General features: G+C 40.0%; 1 protein-coding gene across 4 annotated transcripts in view; it reads left to right on the forward strand.

The window, feature by feature from the left end:
• Window positions 1-24,011, forward strand: part of ELMO1 (engulfment and cell motility 1) — a 583,367-nt gene that overhangs the window by 318,898 nt on the left and 240,458 nt on the right. For all 4 annotated transcript variants that reach the window (XM_069588027.1, XM_069588028.1, XM_069588030.1 and 1 more), the window contains exon 15: window positions 1,132-1,240. In XM_069588027.1, coding sequence (XP_069444128.1) covers window positions 1,132-1,240 — 109 coding nt within the window. The remainder of the gene's footprint in view (window positions 1-1,131; window positions 1,241-24,011) is intronic.

Raw genomic sequence — 24,011 nt, forward strand, 5'->3', positions numbered from 1 at the left:
AGTAATATAAGCATAATTGGGCCAATTTTCCCCATTTTGGTGCTAAGTCTCAGGGAAGAACTCTGGATGGTCCATTTTTGTGTCACATGTCCATTGGTGTGCTTGGTCAACTAATGCCGGGGTGAGCTCTTGTAAGAACATGGAAACTCCTGTGGGAAATATGTGATTAAGTATAGGAGCTGAACCATTAAAAAAAATGGAATTTGCAGCAACATGGATGCAGTTAGCGTTTATCAAACTAAGTGAAGTAAGTCAAAAGAGAAAGACAAATACCATATGATGTCACTTTTATGTGGGGTCTAAAATATGAAACAAATGAACCTATTTTGAAACAGAATCATGTGGTTGCCAAGGGGAAGCGGATTGGAGGGGAGGAATGGAGTGGCAGGTTTTAGGATTAGCAGGATGCAAGCTTTTACATGGCTTCCCTGATAGCTCAGTTGGTAAAGAATCTGCCTGCACTGCAGGAGACCCCGGTTTGATTCCTGGGTTGGGAAGATCCATTGGAGAAGGGATAGGCTGCCCACTCCAGTATTCTGGCCTGGAGAATTCCATGGACTGTGCAGTCCATGGGGTTGCAAAGAGATGGACATGACTGAGCGACTTTCACTTTCTTTCAAACTTTAAGATATAGAATGGAGAGACAACAAGGTCCTACTGTATAGCATAGAGAACTGTATTCTATACCCTATGATACACCATAGTGAAAAAGAATATTTTTTTTAAAAAAAGAAAGAAACTGTAGGAGCTGAAGTCATTAAAGGAGAGTTACTCTTCCCAGGAAAGGGAAGATATGACTAGGAGAATAAGAGAGTGGTTTTGTTACTTAAGTAAAAAGTCTTTATTGAACTATTTTTAAAAACTCTCCACGGGCACCTCTGGGTAAGTGGAAACTGATGAGCAAAATATCCTCTTACAGAGTTGGAAGTGGTTTTAGGAGATTTGGAAAACAAGAGAGTTTTCAGCCCTATATACAGAGACTATACTTATAGTACAATTTTGTTCTGCTCCCAAGAGACTTAGTTTGGTGGTCTGGAGTAGATCTGTTTCTCTATTACAATACAGCCAACACTTTTGATGTTTTCTGTAAACTGACTTCCCTTTCTGACCTCCTTCCTTTCCTGCTTGCAGATTGTGCTTGAGAACAGCAGCCGAGAAGATAAGCATGAATGTCCCTTTGGCCGCAGTAGTATAGAGCTGACCAAGATGCTGTGTGAAATCCTGAAAGTGGGCGAGCTGCGTAAGTATCCTCGTTTCCCACAGGGTATCCAGCTTCTGGGGCTGCCTACCTACATGCAGGGTTCCCAAGGTGCTGACAGCTAAGCATGGGCATCATTCCCATGGACTGAACATTCTTTAACTCAGGTTTCCCGTGTATGTATTTCTGCATGTCTGCTCTGGGAATAAATATTAAAATCTACAGGAATGGAAAAATGTGCAGGTATTGTGACCAAATTTAAAATATTGTTAGAGTGTGTATTGCTCTGTTTAGGAAAAGATCTATGGGTTTCTTTTTTTAAATTCCAGTTTTTAAGCTACCAGTAGATTATTTTCTTTTTGCTTTTTGAAACATCTTTCTTATATAAAGAAAAATGCACACTTTAATGAAATTCTCTTGCTTCCAGTATTTTACTTGCTTAGAATCCTTCCTCTATGAAAGATAGAATTATTGAAGGAAATGAGTAGCTGTGTGGTCAGAAATATGCTTATTGCTCTTTTCCTCCCTTACACAGTGTTACAGAATTTAAGAGAGGATACCTAGCAATAGAGAGCATGATAATTCTCTTGCCTTTTGCTCCCTTGCATAAGTTGGTTTTAACCCGTTAAGGCAAATCTGATTTAACCAGGCCTGCAATCATAGTTAACACTGAGTCTCCCTGTAGCAGCTAAATTCCATTCCCTATAACAGCTATAGAGCCGACACACATATAAATCTTTTCTTGTAGACTTAATAACATAGGCATCAGCAAAAGCTGTTTATACCAGAGGAATGTCTAGTGTTTGGTATTATTGTGAAAGCATAAATATTTAGTCACCTGTTTGAGAGTGTAAAATAATGGTCTATAATGATTGATGGGAAGGAATCTAAAAATGAAATTGGAAAGGGGGTTATGTTTTATTTACAGTGTAAAATTGACTACCATCACTGCTAAGGTAAATTTTTAAAATGTAGAACTTAATAAGGAAAAAAGCTAAGAATTTGAGCCTGTTTGACCAAGCACAATGAGTGTTATCATCCTCCCAATGTGGGTGGGGGAAAGAAACCAAACTGGGTCCGGAACTCCCCCGAAAGTTCATTACTTATGAGCCCAAATTAGGTTATTTTTGCGTTAAAAGAGTAACAACCTATCCTGAGAGATGTCTGTGTAGTCTGCTTGGGTTCACTTATCACCAATGCTAACATTTCATTTTTACTTTAATCCTTGACCTGAGTCATCCTTCCTACTCTTCATTTCACTAACTTGTAGAGATTATGTCTGCTATGTAGCTTACTAAGTATTCCACTAAAGAATTAAAGTCCTGAATCAAAAAAATCCTCCTGAATTCCTGTCTGATAAGCATGACTATTTCCTGTTTATCTCAATTTGATGGGGAAAAGTATAGAAAGTCACTTGCTAAAAGGCACTGATGACTACCCAAGATTTTCAGAAATGAGAACAGTCATGCTCTGCTTGGCTGGTATATCCTGTGTCCAGATTACTGCCTTGCAATGTCCTTTTCTTGTCCTGCCTTCATTTTTGTCTTCCCCAGAGGCCTGCTTTGGCTATCTTACTCTCATCTTGATGATGGCAGAAGGTATGCTCTTGTGAGCTTTAACTGTCATACCCGGCTTTCTGCTTTTCTCCTTTGCCCAATGGACATGTGTCCATTATGCTACAAGTCAGCACAGAGCAGAAATATGGTGGACTAGAGGGAGAATGTTGGGGACAACAGGCAGCAGGATTCTGTCTTGGCTACTTATAACATTTGTGTCCTTGAATAACAAGTAGCAGACTTCACTACGTGCTCATATTCCTACATTTCCCCAGAAAGAGTTGGGCTGATGGTTTGAGTAGTTGCATTCATTTTGGCTTGATCACAAGTAACTTTGGTGTCTGAAATTGCAAGGGTTAAGTATGAGAGGAGTAGCCTAGGAACAGGCAGTATTCAACCTAGGGAAGCTAACTTGGACAAGATGGCCACATTTCAGGCTATATGTGGGCAAGATTAATGTGCATCTGATTTGGACCCTCCTCCCTGTCAGAGGTGCCCCATCTGGTGTGTGGACAAGAACTTTTGTGACAAGAGTCTAAGCAGAGCATGCTGCTCATGTAAATGTCAGCTCTGTGCTTTGAGGGAGGGAATTGGTATAGATTAGAGGCTGACCTCTGCCTGGTATAGAGCACCCTCTCCAGATGTTTGAAGAGCTGGTAGTCAAGCTAGGAACCAAGAGAGAATCCCATTCTATGGGCTGAGGTAACCAAGTAAGAATGAAGGCAAATACCTTTGGGATCCCTGGAGGTGTTCCACACACTATGCAACATTTCAGAAGGTGAGAACCTTCTGCTGCAGAGAAGGCCTCCAATATGCTGCTGCAACTTGCTTAGCACCAGATCAGGTCTGGTTTCTGACATCTCCATGGCAGGCTTCCTTTTGTCTAAGAGGACAAATGCATTTATCATTTGTTTAATAAAAATCTACTGATTAATTACGATATGCCAGAGACTATGTTGAACACTGTAGGTGCAAAGGTGAACCAGATATGGTCTCTGTCCCCAGGAATCAGTCTTCCACTTGAGAAAGTATATGAGCTGAAACTGTTGTTTTTTCCTCTTAGCTATAAATGTGTGTTTATATATCCATGAATATATGTACATATATATATGTATATATATATACACACCCATTATCTGATCTAAAGCATAATATTCAAATTTCGATAGTCTGAGCTTTCAGGTTGACCTGTGTTCCCCCTCTACTGACTGCAGAGCCCATTTCTGACATTTTGCAAGCCTACCAAAGACCCCCACGTTTCTGAAGTCTACATGCCCAAATTGGTTGTTTTCTACTCATAAAATATTAAAGGATTGCTACATTCTGATTGAGTGCGGACAGCAAATGATGAAACACCCTGGAGTAAGAGGAAAATTGCTTTTTAATGGATTGCCTTTTGTTTGTTGCCATATTAAATAAGTTACTAATAGAAAAAGTAAATCTAAGCATACCCTTACATTGGAGGAGATGTCTGTTTTTCTTCTGAGGAAAATTGGGTTCACACACAAATCCATCTCCCTTTGGTCTGTGTGTGTTTGCTTTTCTCCATTCCCAAATCAATGATTTGTGTTAATAATTGACCGGGAAGATCACGGTCACATTACGTCTGTGAGCAAGTACTGAGACTAAAGAAGTACCAATTAAAATTCTAACTCATTTTTCTACAATAGTAGGAAGATGCAATTTTCTAGAAATGTTTTGCCTTTTGATTTAACTTAAGGTCTTTTAGAGGGAACCCACTTCTGAAATACCAATTACATCTTAGTGTCTGAAGCAAACATATTAATGTTCAGTTAAATTACTAATACCTAATATTTATGCACAAGGTTTTTTTGGATTACTTTTAAAAAAGCACTATTTTTCTGCATCCCAATTATTGGCATTGTAAGACGCAAATGTTTAGTAGTATAGTCTATAAAACAATGCCTATTTATATTCTCAGAACACTTTATCAAGGTATTTAATTGAAGTCTGTAATACCGCCAGGAGTTAAACCAAGATCAATAGCATCTATTTTTATTAATGAAGAGAAGACTTGTGCTTTCTGCTTATTGTCTAAGGTCGCTGAATTCAAATTGGTGCTCAGGTTGCTCAAAGAGTGGTTCAGAAAGCGGCAGGGAAGTCAAGTGTTTGCATTTTGGCATCTGAATGACCTAATCTGAATCGTAGCTATTAATCAGACGCCTTGGGCATGCTTCTGTCTGTTCTGAGCTTTCTGGTTCCTTATCCATAAAATAGAGATACTGTCTACTGCATATAGTTGTTGGGAGGGTTAAATGAGATCTTGGATGTGCTTTAGTTGGAAGATGATAGTCTTTTTTTTTCAAGTGATAGGATTTTACTTTCCATAAACAAACAAACTGCAAGTTAGGCCAAGGAGGGAAAGTGCTCTGATTTAAGTGACAACTGGAAGCAAGATCTGGAACCATGTCCTTTGTTTCTGCATTCTGTACATTCTGTTGTGATTGTTCAGTCACTCAGTCATGTCTGACTCTTTGTGACCTCCACGGACTGCAGCACACCAGGCCTCCCTGTCCTTCACCATCTCCCGGAGCATGCTCAAACTCATGTCTGCTGAGTCAGTGATACCATCCAACCATCTCATCCTCTGTCGTCCCCTTCTTCTCCTGCCTTCAATCTTTCCCAGCATCAGGGTCTATTCTAATGAGTTGGCTCTTCACTTCAGGTGGCCAAAATATTGGAGGTTCAGCTTCAGCATCAGTCCTTCCAATGAATATTCAGGATTGATTTCCTTTAGAAATGACTGGTTTGATGCCAGCTTTCTTCATGGGGCTTGTTTGAGGCACTTATGTTCTCTTAGTTTCATTTCTAAAAATCACAAAAAGTAGAATCCTATTGACCTAGAGGTAGTCTCACATCCCCATGGCCTGGGTTGTAGAATTGTCAGCCCCATGTAGAAGACTGAAGTAGAGGGAGAACATTTTCAAAAGGAGAGGTGTGTTTGTGAATGTGAGGTGGGTGAGAATAGACAAAAGCAGGAAATGGTTTCCTTACAAAGGATAGGAGGCATAATACAGGCTAATCGATTCCTTATGAAGAAACCCTGCTCCTAACAGGAGCTAACAATGATAACTGTTGTTTTTGCTGTTGTAGTACTGTTTCAAAGGCAATAATAAGCTTTTGAGGACTGCAAAGAAAATTTGATTTCTGATACAAATAGGTTAATTATTTATCCTCTGGATAAGGATCCAACAGATAAGTTATATTCCAATTACACTTAGAGCTAGGATATTTATTTTTATTTCTCATTCATTCAATAGCTAAAGCTCTTCTTCTATGGTGTTGTTTAGTCACTAAGTGGTATCTCTTTTGAGACCCCATGGGTCCAGTCAGGTTCCTCTGTCCATGGAACTTTCCAGGCAAGAATGCTGGAGTGGGTAGCCATTTCCTTCTCCGGGAGATCTTTCTGACCCAAGGATTGAACCCGGGTCTCCTGCTTGGCAGGAGGATTCTTTACCATGGAGCCACCTGGGAAACCTATACTGATGACAAGGACTTAGAACATACATTTCATCCTCTAGCAGTTCATGTGCTGACTGGAGAGTCTTTCATGTAAACAAATAATTATAAAGCATCTTACTATTTGTAGATTACATTTAAGATATATTAATGTTCCTAGGGGCATTGTTTAGTTATTTTGTTCATGGAGAGCCATGCAGGCTGAGGAAGGGATATGACATCGCTCAAGAAGAGATTTTTCTTTTCTTTTTAATTTATTTTTTAAATTAAAATAAGGCTTTTAATAATAAGGCTTTTAAAGGATCATGGCTTTACAGAATTTTGTTGTTTTCTGTCAAACCTCAACATGAATCAGCCATAGGTATACATATTTCCCCTCCCTTTTGAACCAACCTCCCATCTCCCTCCCAATCCTACCCCTCTACGTTGATACACAGAGCCCCTATTTCAGTTTCCTGAGCCATTCAGCAAATTCCTGTTGGCTATCTATTTTACATATGGTAATGTAAGTTTCCATGTTACTCTTTCCATGCATCTCACTCTCTTCTCCCCTCTCCCATGTCCATAAGTCTATTCTCTATGTCCGTTTCTCTGTTGCTGCCCTGTAAATAAGTTCTTCAATACCATTCTTCTAGATTCTGTATATATGTGTTAGAATACAATATTTATCTTTCTCTTTCTGACTCACTTCACTCTGTATAATAGGTTCTAGGTTCATCCACCTCATCATAACTGACACAAGTGCATTCCTTTTTATGGCTGAGTAATATGTCGACATTCTAGGAATCAGCGAACTAAAATGGACTGGAATGGGTGAATTTAACTCAGATGACCATTATATCTACTACTGCGGGCAAGAATCCCTCAGAAGAAATGCAGTAGCCATTATGATCAACAAAAGAGTCTGAAATGCAGTATTGGATGCAATCTCAAAAACGACAGAATGATCTTTGTTTGTCTCCACGGCAAACCATTCAGTAGCACAGTTATCCAAGTCTATGCCCCAACCAGTAACGCTGAAGAAGCTGAATTTGAACAGTTCTATGGAGACCTACAAGACCTTTTAGAACTAACACCCGAAAAAGATATCCTTTTCATTATAAGGGACTGGAATGCAAAGTAGGAAGGCAAGAAACACCTGGAGTAACAGGCAAATTTGGCCTTGGAATGCGGAATGAAGCAGGGCAAAGACTAATAGAGTTTTGCCAAGAAAATGCACTGGTCATAGCAAACACCCTCTTCCAACAACACAAGAGAAGACTCTACACATGGACATCACCAGATGGTCAACACCAAAATCAGACTGATTATATTCTGTGCAACCAAAGATGGAGAAGCTCTATACAGTCAGCAAAAACAAGACCAGGAGCTGACTGTGGCTCAGATCATGAACCCCTTATTACCAAATTCAGACTGAAACTGAAGAAAGAAGGGAAAACCACTAGACCATTCAGGTATGACCTAAATCAAATCCCTTATGATTATACAATGGAAGTGAGAAATAGATTTAAGGGCCTAGATCTGATAGAAAGAGTGCCTGATGAACTATGGAATGAGGCTCGTGACACTGTACAGGAGACAGGGATCAAGACCATCCCCATGGAGAAGAAATTCAAAAAAGCAAAATGGCTGTCTGGGGAAGCCTTACAAATAGCTATGAAGAGAGGCAAAAAGCAAAGGAGAAAAGGAAAGATATAAGCATCTGAATGCAGAGTTCCAGAGAATAGCAAGAAGAGATAAGAAAGCCTTCTTCAGTGATCAATGCAAAGAAATAGAGGAAAACAACAGAATGGGAAAGACTAGAGATCTCTTCAAGAAAATTAGAGATACCAAGGGAACATTCCAAGCAAAGATGGGTTCAATAAAGGACAGATATGGTATGGAACTAAGAGAAGCAGAAGATATTAAGAAGAGGTGGCAAGAATACAAAGAAGAACTGTACAAAAAAGATCTTCATGACCCAGATAATCATGGTGGTGTGGTCACTAATCTAGAGCCAGACACCCTGTAATGTGAAGTCAAGTGGGCCTTAGAAAGCATCACTATGAACAAAGCTAGTGGAAGTGATGGAATTCCAGTTGAACTGTTTCAAATCCTGAAAGATGATGCTGGGAAAGTGCTGCACTCAATATGCCAGCAAATTTGGAAAACTCAGCAGTGGCCACACGACTGGAAAAGGTCAGTTTTCATTCCAATTCCAAAGAAGGGCAATGCAAAAGAATGCTCAAACTACCGCACAATTGCACTCATCTCACATACTAGTAAAGTAATGCTCAAAATGCTCCAAGCCAGGCTTCAGCAATACGTGAACCATGAACTCCCTGATGTTCAAGCTGGTTTTAGAAAAGGCAGAGGAACCAGAGATCAAATTGCCAACATCCACTGGATCATGGAAAAAGCAAGAGAGTTCCAGAAAAACATCTATTTCTGCTTTATCAACTATGCCAAAGCCTTTGACTGTGTGGATCACAATAAACTGTGGAAAATTCTTAAAGAGATGGGAATACCAGACCACCTGACCTGCCTCTTGAGAAATCTGTATGCAGATCAGGAAGCAACAGTTAGAACTGGACATGGAACAACAGACTGGTTCCAAATAGGGAAAGGAGTACATCCAGGCTGTATATTGTCACCCTGTTTATTTAACTTATATGCAGAGTTCATCATGAGAAACGCTGGGCTGGAAGAAGCACAAGCTGGAATCAAATTGCCGGGAGAAATATCAATAACCTCAGATATGCAGATGACACCACCCTTATGGCAGAAAGTGAAGAGGAACTAAAAAGCCTCTTGATGAAAGTGAAAGTGGAGAGCGAAAAAGTTGGCTTAAAGCTCAACATTCAGAAAACGAAGATCATGGCATCTGGTCCCATCACTTCATGGGAAATAGATGGGGAAACAGTAGAAACAGTGTCAGACTTTATTTTTGGGGGCTCCAAAATCACTGCAGATGGTGACTGCAGCCATGAAATTAAAAGACGCTTACTCCTTGGAAGAAAAGTTATGACCAACCTAGATAGTACGTTCAAAAGCAGAAGCAGAGACATTACTTTGCTGACTAAGGTTTATCTAGTCAAGGCTATGGTTTTTCCTGTGGTCCTGTATGGATGTGAGAGTTAGACTGTGAAGAAGGCTGAGCACCAAAGAATTGATGCGTTTGAACTGTGGTGTTGGAGAAGACTCTTGACAGTCCCTTGGACTGCAAGGAGATCCAGCCAGTCCATTCTGAAGGAGATCAGCCCTGGGATTTCTTTGGAGGGAATGATGCTAAAGCTGAAACTCCAGTACTTTGGCCACCTCATGTGAAATGTTGACTCATTGGAAAAGACTCTGATGCTGGGAGTGATTGGGGGCAGGAGGAGAAGGGGACGACCAAGGATGAGATGGCTGGCTGGCATCACTGACTTGATGGACGTGAGTCTGAGTGAACTCCGGGAGTTGGTGATGGACAGGGAGGCCTGGCGTGCTGCGATTCATAGGGTCACAAAGAGTCGGACACAACTGAGCGACTGAACTGAACTGAACTGAATATTCCATTGTGTGTATGTACCACACCTTCTTTATCCATTCATCTGTCGATGGACATCTAGGTTGCTTCCATGTTCTAACTATTGTAAATAGTGCTGCAATGAACAATGAAGGATACATGTGTCCTTTTCAATTTTGGTTTCTTCAGGGTATATGCCTAGGAGTGGGATTGCTGTGTCATATGGTGGTTTTATTCCTAGTTTTTTAAGTAATCTCTCTACCGTCTTCCATAGTGTCTGTATCAGTTTATATTCCCACCAACAGTGCAAGAGTGTTCTTTTTTCTCTAAACCTTCTCCAGCATTTATTGTTTGTAGACATTTTGATGATGGCCACTCTAACTGGTGTAAGGTGATATCTCATTGTAGTTTTTATTTGCATTTCTCTAATAATGAGTGATGTTGAACATCTTTTATGCGTTTGTTAGCCATGTGTATGTCTTCTTTGGAGAAATGTCTGTTTAGGTCGTTTTCCCACTTTTTGATTGGTTGTTTGTTTTTCTGGCATTGAGTTGTATGAGCTGCTTGTATATTTTGGAAATTAATCCTCTGTCAGTTGTTTCATTTGCTATTATTTTCTCCCATTTAGAGGGTTGTCTTTCACCTTGCTTATAGTTTCCCTTGCTATGCAAAAGCTTTTAGATTTAATCAGGTCCCACTTATTTACTTCTGCTTTTATTTCTGATCCTCTGGGAGGTAGGTCATAGAGTATCTTGCTTTCATTTATGTCGAGTGTTCTGCCTATGTTTTCCTCTAAGTAGTTTTGGTCTTACATTTTTGTAGTTTCTGGTCTCACATTTAGGTCTTCAATCCATTTTGAGTTTATATTTGCATATGGTATTAGGAAGTGTTCTAATTTCATTCTTTTACATGTAGCTGTCCAATTTTCCCAGCACCATTTATTGAAGAGGCTGTCTTTGCCCCATTCTGTAGTCTTGCCTCCTTTGTCAAAAATAAGGTACCCATAGGTGTGTGCGTTTTTATTTCTGGACTTTCTGTCCTGTTCCATTGATCTATATTTCTCTTTTTGTGCCACTACCATACTGTCTTGATGACTGTAGCTTTGTAGTATAATCTGAAATCAGGAAGGTTGATTCCTCCAGCTCCATTCTTTCTCAAGACTGCTTTGGCTATTCAGGGTCTTTTGTGTTCCCATATGAATTGTGAAATTTTTTGTTCTAGTTCTGTGAAAAATGCCATTGGTAATTTAATAGGGAATGCATTGAATCTGTAGGTTGTTTGGTAATATAGTCATTTTCACGATATTGATTCTTCCTATCCAGGAACATGGAATATCTCTCCATCTGTTTATATCGTCTTTGATTTCATTTTTTGTGTCTTATAATTTTCTATGTACAGTTCTTTTTGTCTCTGTAGGTAGGTTTATTCCTAGATATTTAATTCGCTTATTGCAATGGCAAATAGGATTGATTCCTTAATTTCTTTCTGATTTTTCATTGTTAACATATAGAAATGCAAGTTACTTCTGTGTATTGATTTTGTATCCTGTAACTTTGCTAAATTCACTGATTAACTCTCGTAATTTTCTGATACTATCTTTGGGATTTTCTATGTACAGTATCATGTCATCTGAAAACAGTGAGATCTTTGCTTCTTCTTTTCTGATCTGGATTTTATTTCTTATTCTTCTCTGCTTGCTGTATCTAGGAATTCCAAAACTATGTTGAATAATAGTGCTGAAACTGGACACCCTTATCTTATTCCTGATCTTAGGGGAAACACTTTCAATTTTTCACCATTGAGAATAATGTTTGCTGTAGGCTTATCATATATGGCCTTTACTAAATTGAGATAGGTTCCTTCTGTGCCCATTTTTTGAAGAGTTTTCATCATAAATGGGTGCTGAATTTTGTCAGATGCTTTTTCTGAATCTGTTGAGATTATCATATGATTTTTATCTTTCAATTTGATAATATGCTATATATCACATTGATTGATTTGCATATATTGAAGAATCCTTGCTTTCCTGGAATAAACCCAGCTTGATCATGGTGTATGAACTTTTTGATGTGTTGCTGATTTCTGTTTGCTAAAATTTTTTTGAGGATTTTTGCATCTATGTCCATCAGTGATATTGGCCTGTAGTTTTCTTTTTCTGTGTTGTCTTTGTCTGGTTTTGGTATCAGGGTGATGGTGTCCTTGTAGAATGAGTTTGGAAGTGTTCCTTCCTCTGCAGTTTTTTGAAAGTTTTAGAAGGATAGGCACTAGCTCGTCTCTAAATGTTTGATAGAATTCTCCTGTGAAGCCATCTGGTCCTGGGCTTTTGGGTTTGGGGGAGATTTTTTATCACAGCTTCAATCTCAGTGCTTATAATTGGGCTGTTTATAATTTCTATTTTTTCCTGGTTCGGTCTTGGAAAGATTGAACTTTTCTAAGAATCTGTCCATTTCTTCCAGGTTATCCATTTTATTGCCATACAGTTGTTTGTAATAGTCTCTCATAATCCTTTGTATTTCTGCATTGTCTGTTGTAACCTCTCCTTTTTAATTTCTAATTTTGTTGATTTGATTCTTCTCTCTTTTTTCCTTGATGAAGCTGGCTAAAGGTTTGTCAATTTTGTTTATCTTCTCAAAGAGCCAGCTTTTAGTTTAATTAATCTTTACTATTGTTTCTTTCATTTCCTTTTCATTTATTTCTGCTTGGATCTTTGTGATTTATTTCCTTCTACTAATTCTGGGGTTTTTTTTGTTCTTCTTTTTCCAGTTGTTTTGGGTGAAAGTTAGGTTGTCTATTCGATGTTTTTCTTGTTTCTTGAGGTAAGATTGCTATAAACTTCCCTCTTGGAATTGCTTTTGCTGCATCCCATAGGTTTTGAGTTGTGTTTTCATTGTCATTTGTTTCTAGAAAGTTTTTGATTTCCCTTTTGATTTCTTCAGTAACCTGTTGGTTATTTAGAAATGTGTTGATTATTTTCCATGTGTTTGTGTTTCTTACAGTTTTTTTCTTGTAATTGATTTCTAGTCTTATAGCGTTGTGGTCAGAGAAGACACTTGATACAATTTCAGTTTTCTTAAATTTACTGAGGTCTGATTTGTGACCCAAGATGTGATCTATCCTGGAGAATGTTCCATGGGTACTTGACAAGAAGGTATATTCTTCTGCATTTGGATAGAATGTCCTGAAGATATCAATGAGATCCATCTCATCTAATGTATCATTTAAGACTTGTGTTTCCTTATTAATTTTCTGTTTTGATGATCTGTCCATTGGTGTGAGTAGGGTGTTAAGGTCCTCTACTATTATTGTGTCACTATCAATTTCTCCTTTTATGTCTGTTAGTGTCTGTCTTATGTATTGAGATGCTCCTATGTTGGGTGCATAGATATTTACAGTTGTTATGTCTTCCTCTTGGATTGATCCCTTGATCATTGTGTAGTGTCCTTCCTTATCTTTTGTAATCTTTATTTTAAGGCCTATTTTGTCTGATATGAGAATTCTACTTCAGCTTTCTTTTGCTTCACATTTTCAGGGAATATATTTTTCCATCCTTTCACTTTCAGTCTCTATGTGTCTTGAGGTCTGAAGTGGGTTTCTTGTAGACATCATATATATGGGTCTTGTTTTTGTATCCATTCAGCCAGTCTGTGTCTTTTGGTTGGAGCATTTAATCCACTTACATTTAAAGTAATTATTGATATATATGTTCCCATTTGGAGAAGGAAATGGCAACCCACTCCTGTACTCTTGCCTGGAAAATTCCATGGATGGAAGAGCCTGGTAGGCTACAGTCCATGGGGTCGCAGAGTCGGACAAGACTGAGCGACTTCTCTTTCTTTCTTTCTCTAGTTCCTTTTGGAGGAGGAAATGGCAACCAACTCCAGTGTTCTTGCCTGGAGAATCCCACGGAAGGAGGGGCCTGGTGGGCTGCAGTCTATTGGGTTGCAAAGAGTCAGACATGACTAAGCAACTAACACACACACACACACACACGTTCCAGTTGCTAGTTTCTTAGTTGTTTGGGGTTGATTTTGTAGATCATTTTTTTCTCTTTATTTCTTGACTATATAAGTCCCTTTAACATTTGTTGTAAAGCTGGTTTGGTGGTACTAAATTCTCTTAACTTTTGCTTGGCTGAAAAAATTTTATTTCTCCATCAATTTTGAATGAGATCCTTGCTGGGTAAAACGATTTGGTTGTAGATTTTTCACTTTGAGTACTTGAAATATATCCTGCCATTCCCTTCTGGCCTGCAGAGTTTCTGCTGAAAGATCAGCTGTTAAGCATATTGGGTTTCCCTTCTGTGTTACTTGTTGCTTCTCTCTTGCTGCTTTTAATATTCTTTCTTTATGTTTCATCTTTTTTAGTATAATTAGTATGTGTCTTGGCATGTTTCTTCCTGGGCTTATCCTGTATGGGACTCTTTGTGCCTCTTGGACTTGACTGACGATTTCCTTTTTCCTGTTGGGGAAATTTTCAACTATAATTTCTTCAAAATTTTTCTCATACCCTTTCTTTTCCTCTTCTTCTTCTGTTCAGTTCACTTCAGTCGCTCAGTCGTGTCCGACTCTTTGCGACCCCATGAATCGCAGCACGCCAGGCCTCCCTGTCCATCACCGTCTCCCGGAGTTCACTCAGACTCATGTCCATCGAGTCCATGATGCCACCCAGCCATCTCATCCTCGGTTGTCCCCTTCCCCTCCTGCCCCCAATCCCTCCCAGCATCAGAGTCTTTTCCAATGAGTCAACTCTTCACATGAGGTGGCCAAAGTACTGGAGTTTCAGCTTTAGCATCATTCCCTCCAAAGAAATCCCAGGACACCTTCAGAATGGACTGGTTGGATCTCCTTGCAGTCCAAGGGACTCTCAAGAGTCTTCTCCAACACCACAGTTCAAAAGCATCAGTTCTTCGGTGCTCAGCCTTCTTCAGAATCCAACTCTCACATCCATACATGACCACAGGAAAAACCATAGCCTTGACTAGATAAACCTTGGTCGGCAAAGTAATGTCTCTGCTTTTGAATATACTATCTAGGTTGGTCATAACTTTACTTCCAAGGAGTAAGCATCTTTTAATTTCATGGCTGCAATCACCATCTGCAGTGATTTTGGAGCCCCCCAAAATAAAGTCAGCCACTGTTTCCACTGTTTCCCCATCTATTTCCCATGAAGTGATGGGACCGGATGCCATGATCTTTGTTTCTGAATGTTGGGCTTTAAGCCAACTTTTTCACTCTCCTCTTTCACTTTCATCAAGAGGCTTTTTAGCTCCTCTTCCCTTTCTGCCATAAGGGTGGTATCATCTGCATATCTGAGGTTATTGATATTTCTCCCAGCAATCTTGATTCCAGCTTGTGCTTCTTCCAGTCCAGCATTTCTCATGATGTACTCTGCATAGAAGTTAAATAAGCAGGGTGACAATATACAACCTTGACGTACTCCTTTTCCTATTTGGAACCAGTCTGTTGTTCCATGTCCAGTTCTAACTGTTGCTTCCTGACCTGCATACAGGTTTCTCAAGGGGCAGGTCAGGTGGTCTGGTATTCCCATCTCTTTAAGAATTTTCCACAGTTTATTGTGATCCACACAGCCAAAGGCTGTAGTCAAGAAGCAGAAATAGATGTTTTTCTGGAACTCTCTTGCTTTTTCCATGATCCAGTGGATGTTGGCAATTTGATCTCTGGTTCCTGTGCCTTTTCTAAAACCAGCTTGAACATCAGGGAGTTCATGGTTCATGTATTGCTGAAGCCTGGCTTGGAGAATTTTGAGCATTACTTTACTAGCATGTGAGATGAGTGCAATTGTGTGGTTGGTTGAGCATTCTTTTGCATTGCCTTTCTTTGGAATTGGAATGAAAACTGACCTTTTCCAGTCGTGTGGCCACTGCTGAGTTTTCCAAAGTTGCTGGCATATTGAGTGCAGCACTTTCACAGCATCATCTTTCAGGATTTGAAATAGCTCAACTGGAATTCCATCACCTCCACTAGCTTTGTTCGTAGTGATGCTTTCCAAGGCCCACTTGACTTCACTTTCCAAGATGTCTGGCTCTAGATTAGTGATCACATCATCATGATTATCTGGGTCATGAAGATCTTTTTTGTACAGTTCTTCTTTGTATTCTTGCCACCTCTTCTTAATATCTTCTGCTTCTCTTAGTTCGATACCATTTCTGTCCTTTATCGAGCCCATCCTTGCATGAAATGTTCCCTTGGTATCTCTAATTTCTTGAAGAGATCTCTAGTATGGAGAAGGGAATGGCAAGCCACTTCAGTATTCTTGCCTTGAGAACTCCATGAACAGTATGAAAAGGCAAAATGTAGGATACCAAAAGAGGAACTCCCCAGGTCATTAGGTGCCCAATATGCTACTGGAGATCTGTGGAGAAATAAATCCAGAAAGAATGAAGGGATGGAGCCAAAGCAAAAACAATACCCAGCTGTGGATGTGACTGGTGATAGAAGTAAGATCCGATGCTGTAAAGAGCAATATTGCATAGGAACCTGGAATGTCAGGTCCATGAATCAAGGCAAATTGAAAGTGGTCAAACAAGAGATGGCAAGGGTGAACGTTGACATTCTAGGAATCAGCGAACTAAAATGGACTGGAATGGGTGAATTTAACTCAGATGACCATTATATCTACTACTGCGGGCAGGAATCCCTCAGAAGAAATGCAGTAGCCATCATGGTCAACAAAAGAGTCTGAAATGCAGTACTTGGATGCAATCTCAAAAACGACAGAATGATCTCTGGTCGTCTCCAAGGCAAACCATTCAGTATCACAGTAATCCAAGTCTATGCCCCAACCAGTAACACTGAAGAAGCTGAAGTTGAACGGTTCTATGAAGACCTACAAGACCTTTTAGAACTAACACCCAAAAAAGATATCCTTTTCATTATAGGGGACTGGAATGCAAAAGTAGGAAGGCAAGAAACACCTGGAGTAACAGGCAAATTTGGCCTTGGAATGCGGAACGAAGCAGGGCAAAGACTAATAGAGTTTTGCCAAGAAAATGCACTGGTCATAGCAAACACCCTCTTCCAACAACACAAGAGAAGACTCTATATATGGACATCACCAGATGGTCAACACCAAAATAAGACTGATTATATTCTGTGCAACCAAAGATGAAGAAGCTCTATACAGTCAACAAAAACAAGACCAGGAGCTGACTGTGGCTCAGATCATGAACTCCTTATTACCAAATTCAGACTGAAACTGAAGAAAGAAGGGAAAACTGCTAGACCATTCAGGTATGACCTAAATCAAATCCCTTATGATTATACAGTAGAAGTGAGAAATAGATTTAAGGCACTAGATCTGATAGAAAGAGTGCCTGATGAACTATGGAATGAGGTTCATGACATTGTACAGGAGACAGGGACCAAGACCATCCCCATGGAAAAGAAATGCAAACAAGCAAAATGGCTGTCTGGGGAGGCCTTACAAATAGCTATGAAAAGAAGAGAGGCGAAAAGCAAAGGAGAAAAGGAAAGATACAAGCATCTGAATGCAGAGTTCCAAAGAATAGCAAGAAGAGATAAGAAAGCCTTCTTCAGCGATCAATGCAAATAAATAGAGGAAAACAACAGAATGGGAAAGAGATCTCTTCTTCTTCTGGGACCCCTTTAATTTGAATGTTGGTGTGTTTGATATTGTCCCAGAGGTCTCTGAGACTGTCCTCAGTTCTTTTCATTCTTTTTACTTTATTCTGCTCTTCAGAAATTATTTCCACCATTTCATCTTCCAGGTCAATGATTCATTCTTTTGCTTCAGATATTCTGCTATTGATTCCTTTTAGAGTATTTTTCGTTTCAGTTGGGCTTCCCTGGTAGCTCAGAGGTTAAAGCGTCTGCCTCCAATGCAGAAAATCCAGGTTCGATCCCTAGGTCGGGAAGATCCCCTGGAGAAGGAAATGGCAACCCACTCCAGTATTCTTGCCTGGAGAATCCCATGGACAGAGGAACTTGGTAGGCTACAGTCCATGGGGTCACAAAGAGTCGGACTCGACTGAGTGACTTCACTTTCGCTTTAGTTTCAGTAATTGTGTTGTTTGTCTCTGTATGTTTATTCTTTAATTCTTCTGGGTCTTTGTTAATTGATTCTGGCATTTTCTCCATTTTGTTTTCAAGGGTTTTGATGATCTTTACTATCATAATTCTGAATTCTTTTTCAGATAGTTTGCCTATTTCCTCTTCATCTATTTGGACTTCTGTGTTTCTAGTTTGTTCCTTCGTTTGTGTAGTGTTTCTCTGCCTTTTCATTGTTATTATTTTTTAACTTATTGTGTTTGAGGTCTCCTTTTCCCAGGCTTCAAGGCTGAATTCTTTCTTCCTTTCCGTCTCTGCTCTCCTAAGGTTGGTCCAGTGGTTTGTGTAAGCTTCATATAGGGTGAGATTTGTGCAGGACTTTTGTTTGTTTGTTGTTTGTTTTTCCTCTGACGGGCAAGCCTGAGTGAGGTGGTAACCCTGTCTGCTGATGATTGTGTTTGCACTTTTGTTTTGTTAGTTGTTTGGATGAGGCATCCTACACAGGGTGCTACTGGTAGTTTGGTGATGCTGGGTCTTGTATAGAAGTGGTTTCCTTTGTGTGAGTTCTCACTGTTTGATACTCCCTAGGATTAGTTCTCCGATAGTCTAGGGTCTTTGAGTCAGTGCTCCCACTCCAAAGCTCAGGGCTTGATCTCTGATCAAAAACGAAGAGTCTACAAGTGGTTTGTTACGGCATTAAGTGTGAGATTAAAACAAATGTCCAAAGACAAGAAACCAAAGATGAACCCTAGTCAAATGGCAGTTACAAAACCAGGCAAATAATAATTAAAATAATGGAATATACACATATACATATACACCTATGAGTAAAGTCAAAACAGTCCAACAAAAATAAAATACAGTAGACTGACCCGGCAAACAAAGGAAATAAAAAATTACATTTACCAGTTAAGAACAAAACTAACTAAATCAGAAACTGGAAAACAAAACTAAAGCAAGGTGTCAAATGGGGAATAATGCAATGAAAACAAAACTAATAAATATGTTGAGAGGAAAGGAAAGAAAGAATAGATATGCAGAGTTAAATAGAGGTAGATGAGGAAGATTTATATACATTAAATATTAACTGCAAGGGGAAAAGAACAATAGGAAAGGCAAAGGAATAAATGTAGAAAAATATAATAGACTTTTTAAAATTAGAAATTAAAATTATAAAAAAGAGGAAAAAAATGGAAGAAAAAAGGGGGAAAAAAAGAAAACTTCATAGAACTGCAAAAGCCCAGTGTAGAGGCAGAGGTTTATACCAACAATAAAAAGTGTGACTGAATATACACATATACACATACATCCAAAAACAAAATCAATACAGTCCAACAAAAATAAAGTACAATAGATTTACCCAGCGAACAAAGGAAACCAAAAATTGTATCTACCAGAACAAAACTGACAAAAGCACAAACTGGAAAATAAAACCAAAGTAAGGTGCCAATTGGGGAATAAAGCAATGAAAATAAAACTAATATGTTAAGAGGAAAGGAAAGAAAGAATAGATATGCAAAGTTAAATAGAGGTAGATAAAGAAGATTTATATACATTAAAGATTAACTGCAAGGGCAAAAGAATAGTAGGAAAAAACAAAGGAATAAATGTAGAAAAAATAATGACAGGTTTAAAAATTAAAGTTAAAAAAACAGAAAAGAAAAGAAAAAAAAGGAACACACCACAGAACTGTAAAAGCCCAGTGTAGAGGCAGAGGTTTCTAACAACAATGAAATGATAATTAATAATAATTAGTTATTAATTAACTGAGGGAAAAAAAGCTCAAAAACTTAATTAGATTTTATAGTGCCAATAAAATCCACAGCTACAACAGAAGAGGAAAAAAGGGGAAAACAAATTCCAAGAGAATCTACAGAACACGTCAAAACAGAATAATAAATGTTTTTCTTGAGTCACTGCTGTCAGAGTCCTTTCCCTCGCTGGGAATCACAGTCCGCCTTACCTCCCTAGGATGCCCTCCAACACTGTGCTGATCTCTGGACCTGCTGTGAGGGCAGCTCAGATTCTAATCTGGTCCTATTCCTGTGTCTTCTTGCCTCCAATGTCCACAGCTATCAGAACTAGTGCGTTTTCTTTTGTGAGAATTCTCAATGACCTTTTATATATTCCACAGATACAGAGTCTGCCTAATTGATCGTGTGAATTTAATCTTCAGCTTGTACTGCTGGTGGGAAGGTTTTGGGTCTTCTTCCTTAGCCACGCTGCCCCTGGGTTTCAACTGTGGTTTTATTTCCACCTTTGCATGTGGGTCATCCACTGGGGTTTGCTCCTGAGGCTGCCCTGGAGGACTTGGGTTTGCCCCTGTGAAGACCAGGTGTGGAGGTGGTGCAGCTGCTTGAGTTGCAGGTGTTCCGGCAGCACCAGGTACTCAGAGAGTTGGCAGCTAGGGCAGCAGGAAATACAGTGCTCTAAAAGGGTATGGCAACCAGTATTAGCCAATACGCTTCAGTGTTCTTGCCTGGAGAACCCCCCCTCCTTGACAGAGAAGGCTGGCAGGCCACAATCTACAGGATCACCAAGAGTCGGACACTACCAAAGTGACCCTGCGTGCATAGATGCAAGCCTTTTTTGCCTGTGGCAGCTCTGCCCCAGTGAGAGTTGAACATAAAGGTGGAGCAGCTGCTTAGCTTACAGGGACCCTGGCGGCGCCAAGTGTGCAGGGACATGGACTGCCTCTGCTGCAGGAGTTATGGTCCTATCAGAGTCTTTATTTGAGCCTCTTGTAGTTGCCAATCAGAAGGCCTGTTTGGCGAGTCTTTCTCCATAGCTCCACCCATTCAGGCACTTAAGAGCTCCCTTTCCTGAGATCCTTCTCTGTTGTTCAGAGTGTCAGGCACATAGAGGGGCCCCCCTGGCTGGGGTCCTACACTGTAGATTGGTGCATCAGGCACTTAAAGGGGCACCCTGGGTGGCATCCTACTCTATAGTTCAGTTCATCAGGGGTTTGATGGGCTAGTCTCTCTGCTCATGCAGAGTCTCACTGCTGATGCTGGTGTGTGGAGAGAGAGAGGCTATGGTGATGTCTCCACCCACTACACGTGACTCAGCAGTATAGCCTTGCTACCACAGCTGCCCGTTTTCTTCCACAGGCATTTCCCACCACAGTTTCCTCCCTTCCATCCCTTCGATCCATCTCTCCACAGTCAACAGCAGCTCTCGCCCTGGGATTGCTCCAGAATCTCTAAACTCTAGCTCCTAGCCGCTGCACCTTCCAGGGGACCTGCATCCCTGTCTGGGGTGTGTATGGCTGCGGCAAGGACTGTCTGATTGTCATTCCATTTAGGCTGCCACAGATCAGCTGTTTCACTTTCAGCCTTAAATGTTTCTCCTCTGACTCAGACAATTGCCCTGATGTGGGGATCAGACCCCTGCTTCAGTTCCCCCACTCGCCAAGGCAGGTTCAATCCTACCAACACTCCTGTTTCCCCCCCTAGTTCCTTCATCCTACCAAGTTTGCATGGGTCTATATATTCTTTCCCGCTGGTCAGGTACTCCTGTCTGCTCTCAGCTGATGTTCTGCATGTACTGCTGTGTCTGAAGATGTATTCCTGATGTATCCGTGGAGAGAGATGTACTCCACGTCCACCTACTCCTCCGCCATCTTGTTCAAGAAGAGATATCTGAGTGTGTGTAATCATGCAGATAAAGAAAAGAATAACCAGGCAGGCACAGGGGGGTGAAGCTGTTGAAAATTCCAGGTGGCGAGAACTGTAGGTGGAAAGACCAGGAGGTTCGAAGAATTCTACAGTCTGCTCTTCTTATCTGCTGGTTCTGCATCCTTGGATCCAGCCAATCCTGGAACCAGTCCCTTGCAGATACAGAGGGCTTTTACTTCAGTATGGCAAAAGCAGGAAGCTTGAGAGAGCAGGCAAATGGAGGAGATTCTGACAGGAGAGGCAAGGATCAAGGTATAAGTATTTGCAGCACGGAGGTGTCTGGATTTCACCAGATAGTGGAGTGGGAACCAGTAGAAGAACGTTAACAATAAAAAGAAATGTTTCAGTCCTAGGCATGAAATTCTAGAACTAGATAATGTTTTCTGGGTGTGACAAGACCTTGCAAGCATGACAATATGCAGTGCCAGGACCAGAGACAAACTTATCTTACTCTAGCCGAGCACAGATGATGAATGGAGAGTCGATTAGGAGGTTTTCAGCTTCAAGTAATCAAAATCTCAACTCAAAATGGCCAACAGAAGAAGAACATTTATTGAATGTCACAACTTCAGACTTGAGTAGGCTCTCGGGGTGGTTATCTGTTTAGTGATGTCACCAAGGACCCAAGTTCTTTCCATCTTTTGGTTCTGCCATTCTTACCAAATTTGTTCTCGTGCTTATCGCAAAATGGCAGCTATCATCACATGGTCCAGAGGAACAAGAGGCTGTGTCTTCCAGAGAATCTTTTTTAGGTGTATAAAAATGTATTCAAAAGCCCTTCAGATAGGATAGATGTGTTCAGGGTGGTGTGACTGTAGATCCAAAGGCCCTTTAGCAAACTTTTTCTCATGTATCTTGGCTAGCACTATGACCATGTGCTTGTGTCAAACTCAGTCACTGAGAGGGAACTAGAACATTTAAAGGTCATAGTAATCATTAGCTTCTCCCAAGATTGAAACTAGTCTTTCCTGAGTGGCCATAGGATGATGCGTAGCTAAAGAAAATTGGGAAACTACTCAAACCCTTAATTCTACCCCTTTACTTTGAAACCTATTTTCTGCATTTTCTTTACTGCTGCAAAAAACTATAACAAATTGAATTCAGATTATAGCCCTCTATCATTTTGCCTTTATTGGGAGTTGAGGAAATACACTGTATTTTTTTAGGTCACAATATCAAAGGTTGCCGAAAAATGGAAATTGAAGTTTGATTATAATGTATTTCATTTTTCATCACTTCGCTACTAGAGCTCTACTACTTTATTTTCTTTTTAGCAAATGGATATTCCACTTCCTCAATTATGCTTTCATGTGTGTTATTCTCCAGTGTGTTCTGAAGGGCAGGATGGACATACATTTATGATTGAAGCCTTCATATTTCTCGGGAATAACTTTGCCATCTTCAGCTGTTTGACTATACCATAATTACATTAAAATTTAATAGCTACTTCTCTGTTTAAAAAAAAAAGAGATACAAGAACAAAATCTGCATCCCACACTATGAAAATTTTAAGCATTTTCTTACCTTGTCTTTCAGTGGAAATATTTATTATCACATACCAGTGGTGCTGAGTGAAGCACCTTGTATAATTCATCACCCAGACACCTCTGCTTTAGCAAGTAAAAATAACACAGATGAGCAATCTGAAGGACTCTGGAGTGCACAGCAATTAAAATAGACACTTAACTCTGGGACATTGGTGTTTTCATACTTGGAGAAATACATCCATCACTTTCATTCGTAGAACATCCTGGCTAAAGCAAACTCAAGGAAATTAGCTTTTAACAATTAAACCTCGTAAGGACATTTTTCCTCCTAATACTAGCTTGTACCCATGATCCATGGCAAGTTGAAGCCTCTCAGATCTTGACTCTGTCTTAAATGTTTATATTCTACTTCTTTATATTCTATACTTTTATACTCTATTTCAGCCTTAAGTTTAATGTAAGCAAATAAGCAAAAGTTATTCAAGGCCTGAGCCTGGATTTAGGAAGTTACATGCACTTTTGCCCCAATTTAAAATGTCATAGGAGAGAGTATAAAAGTCATTCCAAAGTGGTAGTTTAAAATATATATATAATGTAATATTACTCAGCCATAAAAAGGAACAAAATTAGGTCATTTATGATGTGAATGGACCTGGAGTCTAGAAGGATGGTGCAGACAAGCCTGTTTGCAGGGCAGGAATAGAGATTCAGATGGAGAGAATGGACATGTGACACAGCATGGGAAGGAGAGGGTGAGGTGAGTTGGGAGAGTAGGATGGACACATATACACTGCCGTGTGTAAACTAGATAACTGGTGAGAAGCTGCTGTATAGTGCAGGGAGCACAGCTCAGTGCTCCGTGGTGATCTAGAGGGGTGGGAGTGAAGGGGAGGGGTGGGGGGAGGCTCAAGGCGGAGAGGACATATGCATACATATAGTGCATATTCACTTCACTGTATAGCAGAAACTAACACAACATTTTAAAGCAGTTATACTCCACTAAAACTAAAATTAAACAATTGATATCAGGATTTATAATAGTAGTACCATGAGAGGGAGGGCCTGATTCCTGAATCCAGAATCAGAAGCCCTGGTTGAT

Source organism: Ovis canadensis, chromosome 4 (genome assembly GCF_042477335.2).
Source record: "Ovis canadensis isolate MfBH-ARS-UI-01 breed Bighorn chromosome 4, ARS-UI_OviCan_v2, whole genome shotgun sequence".
NCBI lineage: Eukaryota > Metazoa > Chordata > Mammalia > Artiodactyla > Bovidae > Ovis > Ovis canadensis.